Raw genomic sequence first — 14,131 nt, 5'->3', positions numbered from 1 at the left:
GGGGGGGCAGCAAGCATGGCCTCAGAGGAGGCGCAAAGATTCGGGGCTGGGAGGGAAGCAAAGCTCGGCCTCAGAGGAGGTGCAAAGATGGGGGGTAGAGTATGGAGGTCCGTGGGGGGACGGCCTCTGAACATTCCTTCCCTTCTCCCCCTGCCCAACCCCACCAAAGTTACATGCCCAGTTTGCCCAGGCCGGGACTAATGGAGTCTAATATCCAAGATGGCAACGCTGGAAGGGAACTGGGAATAGACTAAATTATCACGGGAAGGGGTCTTTGTTGATTAATCATCCATGCCTTAAGTCATAGAACCTCCTAGTGGGAAAGGGGACCTCCTAGTCTATCTGGCTCAATCCACGGATGAATGAGAATCTCTACCGGGGTTCCAACGTGTGGTCAATGCAACCCCTATTCTAGCAACCATCTTCCCCCATGTTAAAGCTATTATTCTCTATGGTACAAGGCTTAGTAGAACTTTACAAGGCAGTTTTCCCTGGCTCATTCTAGTTTAATTTGAATGACCAAAAAATGACCAAAAGATTCCGGAAAAGGAGAGGTGGTGTTGGAGGGGGAGTGGAGGCGAGGCAGTGGTGCTCTGGTGATCATTGGGATGGGTGGGAGAATTCTATTAACCCAACTCCTCCTCTCGGAAAAATTAAAAGTGAGCCACTAATGCCTCTGTGAAAATTGGTCTTTAAAAGGGGCTCTCCTCCAAGAGAAAGAACCCTAAAATCAGCTCTCCTGGAGAATAGCTTTGCCTTAGAATGTTAGGACTGAAAGGGATTGTAGTCTGATTCCTTTATTTTAGGGTGAAAAAGTGAAATTTGTTCAGGGTCCAACTGGTGCCAGTGACTTCTCCAAGATGCTTGGCTCACCCAGGAATAGCAGCTAACATTTATTTAGCACTTAGAAGTTTGCAAAGTGCTTTCCTCTTGTTATGAGAAATCAAAGGGGCTGATATTTGTAAAGTGACACATTATAGTCACTATTATTAGTGATAATAATCTTCAGAGTATCCCAGGGGAGTGGGTACTCTTATTACCCTCCTTTTTACAGATAAGGAAAAAAGAAGCTAGAGATCACAAGTACTCTGGCTCCCATTTCACAGATGAGGATGTGGAGTTGCAGAGAGAGGTTGGGATGGACTTTCTTGATGCCGTATCTGCTGGGCTTGGATGGCTTTAGGCAAATTGCAGCCTTCATCCTCTCTTCCCTCCCCCCCCCCCAAAAAAATCAGGTCTTCCGGACCCCTCCTCCTGGTGTCCCAGTTGTTTAGAGTGGCTATTGATGGGGCCTCAAGCCCGGGGAGTTGTTGCTGGGCCTCTTGGGGGAAGTCTCAGACTCTCTCTTCTCTGTGTAGCTGAACGGGCTCTGGACACCATGAACTTTGAGGTGATCAAAGGTAGGCCCATCCGTATCATGTGGTCGCAGCGGGACCCCGGGCTCCGGAAATCTGGCATTGGCAACATCTTCATCAAGAACCTGGATGACTCCATTGACAACAAGGCCTTGTACGACACCTTCTCCACCTTTGGGAACATCCTCTCTTGCAAGGTGGGTTCAGCTGATGGTAAACGGTGGGTGTTGGAGCCCCAACTTTTTGTGGCACCCGGGGTCTGGTGGGGGGCCCTGAGGGAAGCTGGCCGTTTACCCTGTCTAACGTCTGGAGAACTTGGCCTCTTTAGTTGGCTTTGTGGAAGTTTAGTCTGACCCCTATCACCAAATATCAGGCTTTACTAATTTATTATTTATATATCAGCAAGAGGGCCCTCCCATGCTGGGTTCTGGGAAAACCACTGGTGTGCTCATGCTGTGTCAGGTACATCATAGAAAGGACTTGCTAATATATTCTTATAGGCAGGGAAGCTTTCAAGCCCATTACCAATTTATTCACTGAGATTTGGAGACATTTGTTCTTTGGGTACATTTTATTCCACCCAAATCAATTTTTAAACACCAGCACACAGCAGGTTCTTATATTTGCTGCATTTTCCGTCGGTCATCAAGGCATCCACCAGAGAAAACAGGTCCCCAAAGCCTTCCTCTTCCCTTCTCCTTTTTGATAGGGATTCTACCAAAAGCTTTGTAGTGACTGGAAGGTAGCACAAGGGTCAGTCATCATGGACTAGTGGCCTTTGGGGCTTTTTTTTCTTTTTCCCTCTAAAACCCTTATCTTCTGACTTGGAATCCATTTTAAGTGTTAGCTCCAATTACAGAAGGGCAGTCAGGGCCAGGCAATTAGAATAAAATGACTTGCTCAGGGTCATACAGTTAGGAAGTGTCTGAGGTCACATTTGAACCCAGGACCTCCCGGCTTTTTTAAAAAGTCATATTAGGGGCAGCTGGGTAGCTCAGTGGAGTGAGAGTCAGGCCTAGAGACAGGAGGTCCTAGGTTCAAACCCGGCCTCAGCCACTTCCCAGCTGTGTGACCCTGGGCAAGTCACTTGACCCCCATTGCCCACCCTTACCAATCTTCCACCTATGAGACAATACACCGAAGTACAAGGGTTTAAAAAAAAAAAAAAGTCATATTAGGGGGCAGATGGGTAGCTCAGTGGATTGAGAGCCAAGCCTAGAGACAGGAGGTCCTAGGTTCAGATCTGGCCTCAGACACTTCCTAGCTGTGTGACCCTGGGCAAGTCACTTGACCCCCTTTACCTAGCCCTTACCACTCTTCTGCCTTGGAGCCAATACAAAGTATTGACTCCCAAGATGGAAGGTAAGGGTTTAAAAAAACAAACAAATAAATTTTTAAAAATCATATTAGTTATAACTTCTTCCATTTTCAGAATTGTTGGCTCCTGCACAAATTTCTGCTGTGTTCAAATAGTCTTACTGCCTAGTTCAATGATGGCGAACCTTTTAGATATGGAGTACCAGGCCCTGTCCCCACCCTTCAAGACTGAGTGCAGTCCCCCACCCCAGACTATGTGCCATGCCCTTCCCCACCCACCAACTTCTGGGGATGCCCCCCCCTTATCCCACACAGGGGAAGGAGGAAGCTCTCTCATTGGGCTTCTGGGCAGAGGAGTGGGGGATGTGAAAAAAATATCATGAGGCACAATGGAGAGGGGGAGGGGAGCAGCTATGCCTGAGTTCCTCTGCCTTTCTAGTAATGAACTGGAGGGGCATGTTTCCACAGAGTGTGCTCTGCATGCCATCTTTGGCACCCATGCCATAGGTTTGCCATCCCTGGCCTAGTTCATCTTGGGTGTCATGGAATGCTGATATCTAAATGTGGCTGAACTGCTTTTCCCTCTCTTTTTTTTACTTCTTTGTTATTAAAGGTGGTTCTCCAAGAGAGGAAAAGGAGAGAGATACATTGGAAAATATAGGCGATAAATAAAATGAATAAGAATTTATTTTTAAAAAGCATTTCGGGGGGCAGCTGGGTAGCTCAGTGGAGTGAGAGTCAGGCCTAGAGACAGGAGGTCCTAGGTTCAAATCCGGCCTCAGCCACTTCCCAGCTGTGTGACCCTGGGCAAGTCACTTGACCCCCCATTGCCCACCCTTACCAATCTTCCACCTATGAGACAATACACCGAAGTACAAGGGTTTAAAAAAAAACAAAAAAAAAACACAAAAAAAAGCATTTCAGTCCCCACTATATGCTAGGCACTGGGGATACAAAAATGACATGGTTCCTCCCCTCAAGGAATTTAAATTCTACTGGGGAGAAATAGCATGTACATAGATGGAGAAATACTACATACATAGACACTTAATATATGTGTTATATGTATGTGTTCATAGATAAGTAAACACAACACAATGTATATTTTGCATGTTTGTAAAAATATATAATTCTACAGAATTGTATTTACTCTATCCTGACACATATTTTTATATTTTTATTTATATTTTATATTTTTACATACATATAAGATGTGTTGTCTTTTTCTGGCTACACACATTTATAAGAATATATGTATGTTTATTTATGATGTGTGTATGAGTTGTATTTACTCATCTATGTACATGCTGTTTCTTCCCAGTGAGAGAGTACTTGTCAGAAGGCACAGGCATGGGAATTAGAAAGTTACGGTTGGGGGGAGCAACTAGATGGAAGAGCCAGGCCTATAGATGGGAGGTTCTGGGTTCAAATGTGCACTCAGACACTTCCTAGGCCAAGTCATTGAATTCCAATTGCCTAGCCCTTATTGCTCTTCTGCCTTGGAACTTGTACTTAATATGGATTCGAAGACATAAGTAAGGGTTTAAGAAAAAAAGAAAGTTGTATGCAATGACCAAGTAGTCCGGGATGATTAGGACGCACAGGGACAGAGGGCTAGGCCTAGAGTCAGGAAGACCTGAATTCAATTCTGAATTTAGACACTAGCTGTATGAACTTGGGAAATCACTTTAATTGCTTTATGCCTCAATTCCTCATTTGTAAAATAGCACCTACCTGTGAGGGTTATTGTGAGGATCAAATGAGATAACACTTTACTCACTTAGCATCATGTGTGGCACATAGTAAGCATTTAAAATAAATAAATAAATGCCTCAACTTTTTATCTGTGAGATGAAGAAACTGAGGTTTTCAGAGTTAAGCCCCTGGTGGGTAAGTAGCAGAGTTGGCATTTGAACCCAGATACTCCCAACTTTCCACGATGAATGGCTTCCTTAAGCTCCTTAAGAAAACATAGAATGAATTTGCTTATGATGTCTCCCTTTATCCCCAAGTCATGTATCCATTTTGATCTTGTCTTGATAAATGATGTAAGATATTAGTCTATATCTAATTTCTACAAGATTGTTTTCCAGTTTTCCCAACAATTTTTACCAAATAGTGAATTCTTATTTCAAAAATGCGGATCTTTACTTTTGTCAATCTTTTACAACTTTTTACAATAAAAGATGTTTTGATGAGGGAAAAAATACCATAGAATGGGGTTAGGCTAAAGGCCTAAATGCCAAAGGAATTTATTTTACACTAGAGGCTAGGGGGAACCACTTCAGAGGATCAGGGAGAGAACAAGAGACCGGGAGATATTAGGGGCTGTTGCTGTAGTCTATGCAAAAGGTGAAGACATCCTGGTGGTTGTGTTGGTGGAAAGGAGGGGAGGTGCTAGAGATGATACTATTGATGATAAAAAATAGTTTAGTCCATTTATTTTTTTCTTCTGCTCGTTGTCCTTCCAGTTTTATTGTGAAATTACCTTGGGATAATATAGCTAACTTGTAAGGTCCCAGATTTCCACAGACATATTTTCTCTTGCCCTGCTATTTTTTATTAAAACGTCAAATATAAGGCTCCTTCTTAAAATATTTGTCTCCAACCCAGTGCTATTCTTGGTGACTTTGTCTCTCTGTTTGACAAGGAGACCAGGTATTGGTTAAAGTCCTTCCTGGGTTTGGCCTTCTTTAGTTTATGTTGGTTATGCTTTTGGAGGATCAGTGCAGGCTCTTTTCCCTTCTTTCAGCCTCAGTAGCTAAGTAGTCAGGTTGAATCTACTGACATTTGCTTACTGTATTTTCTCATCTTTGTCTTTTATTTTTGGCATAAATTCTGACCTTTGCTCCAAAAAATTAATGCACACAATTGATGTAAAAATGGTCTTTGCATGGCCTGTGAAGATATAGGCAATTCCAAGTAATGTTTGGTGTTTGCCATGTGCAGTCCCTTATGACTCTTCTTGAAAGAATCCAGATACAGAAGGGAAGTAGGCTGCAGGTATTAGGCAGACCTTATTTCTTAATCCCAAACCATGTCTTGCATTTATCCTTTTTCTCCCTCCAAAAGCCTGACTTTGCCTTCAAGTCAGAGTAACAGTAAATTTGTTTGCTTGGAGGAGATCAACAGTCACTTTTTATTATTTCTCTAATTAGCACATAGGGGCAAAGTGTATAAAATACTGCCAGAACAAATCAGATGGTGGAACATGAGATCCCTGGAGGGACAAAAAAAAAGTCACAGGTGTCTAGAAAATATGTGATCAGAAAAGGATGTGGGCCAATCAGTTTGTGCAAGCAAGGGTTAAAAAGAGGATGATGGCTCGAGTATCACATTCGTGCCTGTGCGATGATAAAACACCCCAAAGAAAGCTTCCCACCTGCTGGATAGATCTTTGATGGACTATTTGGGGACAGAATTAAACTGGATGAGAACATGGATGGGTTTCAGTCTACACAGTGCAGAGGACTTGATAAAACATCACTGAAATAATCCAAATAATGGATCCATTGAAAAAATTACCTGTCTTCTTTGAAGGACTGAAGAAGTCATTGAAAAAGTCTTTCTTCTTTGCCTGGCTAGATCTGTCCTGCACTGTGGAAGGCACTTTCTTTGTCTTGCCCTAGGAGCTCGTGGTCAGGGTGGAGAGAGAGAACTATCAGACTAAAATAGAAGGAATATAGCCTCAAGTGTAAGGATGCTCACAAATTTGGCCTTTATCCTATAGGCAATGGAAAGTCACTGCAGATTTTAGAGCAGGGTAGTTGGGATAAAAATGGTCTTTCAGAAAAATTAATCTTGCAAGAGGCACCTAGGTGGCTCAGTGGATAGAGAGCCAGGCCTGGAGATGTGGCATCAAACTATGTGACCCTAGGCAAGTCACTTAACCTCCATTGCCTAGCCCTTACCGTTCTTCTGTCTTGGAACTAATACACAGTTTTAATCCAAAGACAGAAAGTAAGGGTTTTAAAAAATTTAATCAGACAATAGCTGCAGCTCAGATCTACCTTCTGCAGGGGACCTCCTTTATCCAAGCTTGTCTCATCTGCCTACCTTGTTATTTCTGAATCGGCTCCCCGCCTTAGTTCGAGCTCCTCCTGGTGTATTGGCTCCCACGTGCAAGGCCTTTAAGGGAGGCTGAGGTTAGAGGAGTTCTAAGCTTCCGTCTCGTGAAAGCCGTGCCAACATCTGGGAACGGGACATCTCTAGCTAAGACAGTCTCAGGGTGAATTGCCCAGGCAGGAAGGGAGCACATCCCAGCGTTCATGTCCATCCGAAGTAGGGTCAGCCCACAAGAAGTACTTAATTTTTCTGAAGAGCCAATTTTATTCCATGACTCCTGGGGGGGTTGGCTATGGGGGAGCAGTGGAGAGAGTGCCGGCCTTCAGTCTTCTTGAATTCACATCTAGCCTCAGACACTTACTAGCTGGGGGATCCTGGACAAGTCACTGAACTGTCTGCCACAGTTCTTCATCTGTAAAATGAACCCGAGGAGGGGGAAAGGCAAACCCCGTCAGTAGCCTTCCCATGACAAGCATCACAGAGTCAGTCACGTGACCGAAGAGGATTACATCACTGAAGCCCTGCTCTGAAATCAACAGTGACCTCCGTGCCTGTTGGATAAGTGACTACTGACTGCACTTTGATTCGAGGCAAGATAGAGATAGACAGGGTCTCCCTCTCCCTCCTCCTCCCAAAAAGATGAATGCCTGCTGGGTAGGAACTGTTTCTGCCCTTTATATTCCCAAATAGTGGGTGGTTCAGCACCTGGCCCATCATGAAAACTTAATAAATGTTTGACTCGAGCATCCCAAAGCACTGCTGCATCCGTCCTGACGACATCTGTGCTGTACAGTTAGGTGAGGAAACTGAGGCCCCGAGGGGACTTTAACCAGAATTGGACAAGTCTGTTAAAGGCAGAATGGGAGTCTGGTTGAGGAGACTCCTTGCCATGAGACAGGATTCGGGGAGGGCAGTGGAGCTGGTAAGAGAGAGGTGAGAAGGCTGTTATACTCCCGGTGGCCTGTGGGTGGTGGTGATGCTCCGAGCTGAGTTCTTTTCCCTCCCCTGTGGCAGGTGGTATGTGATGAGAATGGCTCCCGGGGATTTGGCTTTGTCCACTTTGAGACTCACGAGGCTGCAAACCAAGCCATCAACACCATGAATGGAATGCTGCTTAATGACCGGAAAGTGTGAGTAGCCCTTGGGGGTGTGGGGGGGTGTCCTGTGCTGAGTGGAGAGAGGGAGAAAGCTGACCTTGTCACTTAGCAAAGCTGGATTTGGAACTTATAGCTATCCCTGGGTTTCTAGTTGAATCACCAAGCCCAGAGAGTTTTTTGTTTTTGTTTTTGTTTTTCATTGGGATCCTTTTTTATTTTATTTTTATTTTTAAATTTTCCTTTCAGTAATGTTTTACTTTTTTTCAATTGCATATAAAAACAGTTTGGGGTATTTGTTTTCAACCATAGTGAATTCCAAATTCTCTTCTTCCCTCTTCCCTGAGAATGATAAGCAGTTTGAAATTCCAGGTGTTTAAAGGGAGATGGGCACACCATAGCCACAACACAGAATCTTCTGTTACAGAAGGTCTCCTCTCACATTCTGGGCCTGGAGTTAGGCAGACTTATCTTCCTGAGTTCAAACCTGACCTCAGATACTTACTAATTAAATGACCTCAGACAAGTCACTTAACCCTGTTTGCCTCAGTTTCCTTGTCTGCAAAAAAAGCCAGTGAAGAAAATGGCAAACCCCTCTAGTATGTTTGTCAACAAAACCTCAAGTGAGGTCCCAAAGAAGTTAAGACATGGCTGAAATGACTAAACAAGAAGTTTTAAGGATGAGATTGAGCCTGAGACCTTCCTCTAGCTCATGCGTGAGGCCCTGAGGGATACAAGAAAGTTCCTATTTCAAGAGTCTTATCTTTTCCCCCAAAATCTCCCTTCCTAAATTTTCCTGTGAGCATCAAGGGTAGCCCCTTCCTCCCAATTGCCTCGGCTTGAAATCTAGCTGTCCTGATTGCTCCTTTCCATAGCCTTCTTCCCCGTTCAGTTAATTGCCAGGTGCTGTTGTCTCTACCTTCATAATATCTCTTTTTATGATCTCCTCTCTCCTCGGATACTCACGTGGTCCTGGTCCAGGTCCTCATCGCTTCAATCCTGGACTATTTTGCAATTGGTTGGTCTCTGCTTCAAGTCTCTCCCCTCTCTAGTTCATCTTCCACTTGGCTGTCAAGTTGATCTCTCCCTAGCTGTCTTACCCTCCTTTCTTCTTTTCAGTTGTTTCCACTGGTTCCCCATTGCCTCCAGGATCAATTAAAAAACCCTCTGGTTTTTAAAGCCCTTGATAACATGGCTTGGTCTTTCAGACAAGCTTGGGGCATTTTCTCTGGCTGTCCCCCTGCCCAGAATGTTCTCCTTGCTCCATTCCTCCTGGCTTCCTTCAAGTCCCAGCTAAAGTCCCAACTCCCTGAGAGAAGCCTTTCTCTGACATCCTTAATCTTAGTGCTTCCCCTTGGCGATTATCTCCTATTTATCCTGTATATATCCTGCTAGCATATTGTTTGTGTGGGATCTCCCTTAAACAAAAACCTTCCTGAGGGCAGGGACTACTTGTTTTTTGCTTTTCTTTGAATCCTTGGAGCTTAGCACAGTGCCTGATACATTTGTTTGTTTTGTGGTTGTTCAGTCTCCAACTCTTTGTATCCCCCTTTGGAGTTTTAGAGCAGGGGTCAGCAACCTTTTTGGCCGTGAGAGCCATAAACGCCACATTTTTTTAAATGTAATTTTGTGAGAGCCGTACAGTGCTCACAGTGCGCTCCTGTAACAGTACCTGAAAAAAAAATTGACTTTATGGCTCCTGCAGAAAGAGCCATACATTGCCGACCCCTGTTTTAGACAATAATGCTGGTTTGCCATTTCCTTCTCTAGCTTATTTTATAGATGAGGAAACCTTTAAATGACTTGCTCAGTCACACAGCTAAGAAGTGTCTGAGGCCAGATTTTAACTTATCTTCCTGACTTTCTGTCTTAGTAAAAACTCTTATTTTATTTTTTTTTCCATTTATTAATATTTATTTTTTAGAAAAGTTAACATGGTTACATGATTTTTGCTCTTTAAGTAAAAACTCTTAAGACAGAAAGGTAAGGGCCAGGCAATGGGGGTTAAGTGACTTGCCCAGGATCATCCAGCTAGGAAGTGTCTGAGAACCTAGGACTTTCCCACTCCAGGTCTGGCTCTCAATCCACAGAACTCCCTCACTGCCGCCTGCCTGAGAAGTTATAAGGCTTGGCTTATAAAGAGTCTTTTTCATAATTAGAGCCTGAGAGTAGATAGATAGCACATGCTTTAGTTCCAGGAGTATCAGCTAATTTTTGAACCCAGGTTCAAAGTCTGCCTCTAAATCCCAGGCTCTTTTCTATTCTACCACCCTACTTCTCATTGTCCCTGCCTGAGTAGCCTGGCCTAATGTGGGGGATAAAGAATATATAAAAAGGGTGATGGGAAAGGTTAGTGCCAGCCCAGTAAGGAAGGAGGGAGGGAGTAGGTGAGGGATGTGCTGGGAAAGGTTTAATATCTGGCTCTCCAAAGAAGAACCGTGTACATGATACACTTTTAGCTTTCATCTGCAGGATTAGCAGTCCCTCCTTTGCTTTCTTCGGTCCAGTCAATGGGCAGAACAATCCACTGAGCCCCAGTGGGTAGTATTTGCCAATTTCAGAGATGCAAACTAAAAACTGAACAGCCCCCGAGAACCCGTCCTGGGAGGGAGCCTGTGGGGCTGTACCTTCAAGCCAAGGGCATGCCGGGTGGCAGTGGGGAGGCCAGTGCAGTCCCCCAGGTCTCCAAAGAGTGCCTAGGTTTGCCTCAGACCCCTGGCAATTCTGTGCCCAGGAGGCCCTTGGAATTCTTCCCTGCCTCTCCTGCCAGGGGAGCACGAGGCAGAGCTGGAGGCCTGATGGACGAATCTTCAGAGAGGAGGGGATGCTGGGGAAGGGAGGAGGCTGACTCTGAGGCTTCCCTCCTGGGAGGGAGGCTGACTCTGAGGCTCCCTTGGCAGCTTCGTGGGCCACTTCAAGTCTCGGCAGGAACGGGAGGCAGAGCTGGGGGCGCGAGCGCTGGAGTTCACCAACATCTACGTCAAGAACTTCGAGGGAGACGTGGATGATGAGTACCTGCAGGAGCTCTTCTCCCAGTTCGGTGAGGCCCTGGGGCCGCTGGACAGTGGGGGGGGCGCCGGGCTGGGCTGCGGATTCTGACTCTGTTTCCCGTTTCCAGGAAAGACTCTGAGTGTGAAGGTGATGGTCGATGAGAATGGCCAGTCCCGAGGCTTTGGCTTTGTCAACTTTGAGAAGCACGAGGAAGCCCAGAAGGTAAGGAGTTCCCTGGGTGGGGTGCAGAAAGGGGGTCTCTACCGGATTAGATGTGCAGCCTGTGTTTCCCTTTGAGAGCTGGCGGCCTGCCAGGGGCTTCCTTCCTGTATACGCTCCCATTCCTCAACCTCAGCTCCCCTATTCCTGGGATGTAAGAGATGATCGGACCCAAACCCTTGAATGGTGGAACTGGAAGGGACCATTTTGGTTTTGGAGAGGGTCTGATCCTCTGAATCTCACTGTCAGGAACTGTCAGTGTGAAAATTTCCTCCAAGTGTGGTATCTTCACTTCAGTTTCCTTTTCTGTAAATTGAGAGGATTGAACTAGATGACCTCTGAGATGTTCCTTTAACTCTCATTCTGTGAGCCTATAAATTTTCCTGCAAACTCTGGAGTTCTAGAGAATTGTCCAGGGACCTTGAAGTCAAGTCCAGCCCTGTATCTTGATGCACATGAGCAAAATGACTTCCTTTGAAGCCATGTTGGAAAATAGGAAATTAAAAACTAGAAGAAGCCAAAGGCTTAAAATCTATGAAGAAGAAATGTATTAGGCACTGGTTGTATTCATTGGAAATATGAAGTCTTCCTGACTTCCAGATCTGCTCCCCCTGTCTACTATGCCCTTGCTGCCTTTCAGAGGGAGTTTTCCTTTTTTTTCCCCTAAAGATATTTTATTTAATTAATTACATGTAATAATTTTTCACATACATTTTCTGAAGCTATATGATCCAAATTGTCTCCCTCTCTCTTGCTGAAGCTGGTAGGCATTTTGATCTGGGTTATCCATATATCATTTTGCAATTAATTTTTTCATTTTTGTAAGAGAATACTCAAAAAACCAAAACCTCCATTTAAAAACCTGAATTAAACTAAAGTGAAAAGGAGAATGCTTTGCATCCCAACAGTTCTTTTTTCTGGAAGTAGACAGCATTCTTTATCATAAGTCCCTCAGGGGGATTTTTAAAAGGAAGGAAGGATGACTTGGAGATTGTAGATGACTGGATGGGTGACTGAGCTGTAGCTAGGACTGAGGCCTCCTCCCAATTCTTGTCCCATCCTCTTTTTACTTTTAGAAGCCATAACTGTGCTTCTCCAGGAATATGGAAACCAAGAGAATTGTGCTCCTCTTCCCTTGTTCTGAGAAAAATTCCTTTCTGACAGGGAGAGAATGCAGTTACTCCCTGTCCAATTCCTAGGTGCTGACCACTCTCTTTTCCCCTCCCCAGGCTGTGAGTCACATGAATGGGAAAGAGCTCAGGGGTCGGGTTCTGTACGTTGGACGGGCGCAGAAGAGGTCAGAGAGGCAGAGTGAGCTGAAGCGGAGATTTGAGCAGCTGAAGCAGGAGAGAGTGAACCGCTACCAGGTAAGGAGAACTGTCCCAGAATGAGCAGGAAAGATTTGTAGAAAGGGTGACTTGAAAGCCATTTGGGCAGGGGTGGGACTTTGCCTAGGAGACTCAACCTGAGACATGAATGGTTGGGGATTCTAAAAAGAGTCAGCCTCAGGGGCAGCTAGGTGGCTCAGAGGATGAGAGAGCCAGGCCTGGAGATAGGAGGTCCTGGGTTCAAATCTGGCCTCAGACACTCTTCCTAGTTCTGTGGCTCTGGGCAAGTAAGCCCCCATTTTCTAGCCCTTACCACTCTTCTGTCTTGGAACCAGTATACAGTATTGATTCCAAGACGGAAGGTAAGGGTTAAGTTAAGGAAAAAAAAAAAAAAGAAAAGAAAGAACCGATTAGCTATATAGAGTCATTTTAGAATCAGTTGCCTTAATGCAATCATATTATTAGCAGCAAAGTCAGAAATCAATACCTAATTAGAAGAAAAATTACAGCATGAAATTAAAACAATTTCATCCTGGTCTATTGATTTTTAGAAATGGGAAGTAGATAAAGGAAAAGACTTTGGACTCTGATAATCACCATTTCCTATAAACTCTAGACTTGTTATCAGAATATCAACAGTTCCTACAACAAGGACACCAAAAAGCACCTCGAAACCCAGACCTCGGCCAACAAAGACCATGTCTCTCTTTGTCCGGCAGAAAGAAAGACATGGCAGCCAAGAGCAAAAGAAATTAAGGAACTCATCCACAAAATTTGATAAGTGTAGTTTAGTGGAAGACAATGCTTAATGTCTCCTCACACATTAACCAAGGACAATATAGGAGCGTCCGCAGAAGGCATAGCACTGGATCCAAGTGAGTCAGGCTGTCCCCGAAGCAGTCCAGGGAAAACTGAAAGGAAGACAGATATGCAAAAACAGATCCAACTCTGCCAACATAGCAATGATTATATTTTGGTCAGTTCTGATGGAACCAATATATGTGAGCTCCTCAGTGCTGATATAAAGAAGCTCAGAGGAAAACATAAGATGAATTCAGGAAGAGTGCCTGGCCCCTGACCTAGACGTGCAGGAAAAGTCCATGCCAGAGACAGTTTTGAACATTTTGAAGGATCAGCTTTGAAAATACCTGAAAGAAGGGAAGCTAGGAAGTGTTTGAGTTGAGGCACTGGGTGGGCGAATATGACATATTCCCAGAAAGTACAGAACAGACATCAGTAAGTACCTTACCCATATACTTTGTTAATCTCTGTGAAATCTCTGAGAATAATGATAGACAGCTTTATGCAGTTAGTAGTTGGCGACATTTACATACATTTTATTTGAAACTCTTAAAAGCATATTGAGGTAGGTGGTCTTACAGGTTCATTTTACAGACAAGGAAACAGAAGAGGTTAAATAAGTTGGCCATAGAGCTAGTAAGTGAAGCAGAATTGTCACCCAGAGCTCCTTGATGCCACGTCCAGCACGGTACAATGGCATGCTGCCATGTGCATGTGACTTTAGGATACTGGAAGAAAACTTGAAATGATACTTTTTAAGAACAGCTTACATCTTGAGTCAAACAATTGAAAGACAAGATAATTGGTATATTTTGTTACTAAAAAGTAATTGTCAAAGTTAAACTAAGCAGCCCCAGAAGCTCTCCTGAAGTAAGTTCTTTCATTCATATGACAGAGAGACAGAGAGAGAGGGTGGGGGGAGAAGAGGAGGAAGAGGGAGAGAGAGGGAGGAACAGAGAGA

At 44.4% G+C, this 14,131-nt stretch overlaps 1 protein-coding gene across 2 annotated transcripts in view; it reads left to right on the top strand.

Annotated features, from left to right (window-relative positions):
• The window catches only part of PABPC1L (poly(A) binding protein cytoplasmic 1 like), a 29,831-nt gene that overhangs the window by 691 nt on the left and 15,009 nt on the right, over nt 1–14,131 (top strand). For both annotated transcript variants that reach the window (XM_044661074.1, XM_044661076.1), the window contains exons 2-6: nt 1,359–1,552; nt 7,752–7,867; nt 10,732–10,871; nt 10,950–11,044; nt 12,271–12,408. In XM_044661074.1, coding sequence (XP_044517009.1) covers nt 1,359–1,552; nt 7,752–7,867; nt 10,732–10,871; nt 10,950–11,044; nt 12,271–12,408 — 683 coding nt within the window. The remainder of the gene's footprint in view (nt 1–1,358; nt 1,553–7,751; nt 7,868–10,731; nt 10,872–10,949; nt 11,045–12,270; nt 12,409–14,131) is intronic.

The sequence above is a fragment of the Gracilinanus agilis genome, chromosome 2, assembly GCF_016433145.1.
Source record: "Gracilinanus agilis isolate LMUSP501 chromosome 2, AgileGrace, whole genome shotgun sequence".
Taxonomy (NCBI): domain Eukaryota; kingdom Metazoa; phylum Chordata; class Mammalia; order Didelphimorphia; family Didelphidae; genus Gracilinanus; species Gracilinanus agilis.
The sequence above is the reverse complement of the archived record's forward strand: the minus strand, read 5'-3'. Positions and strand labels throughout refer to the sequence as shown.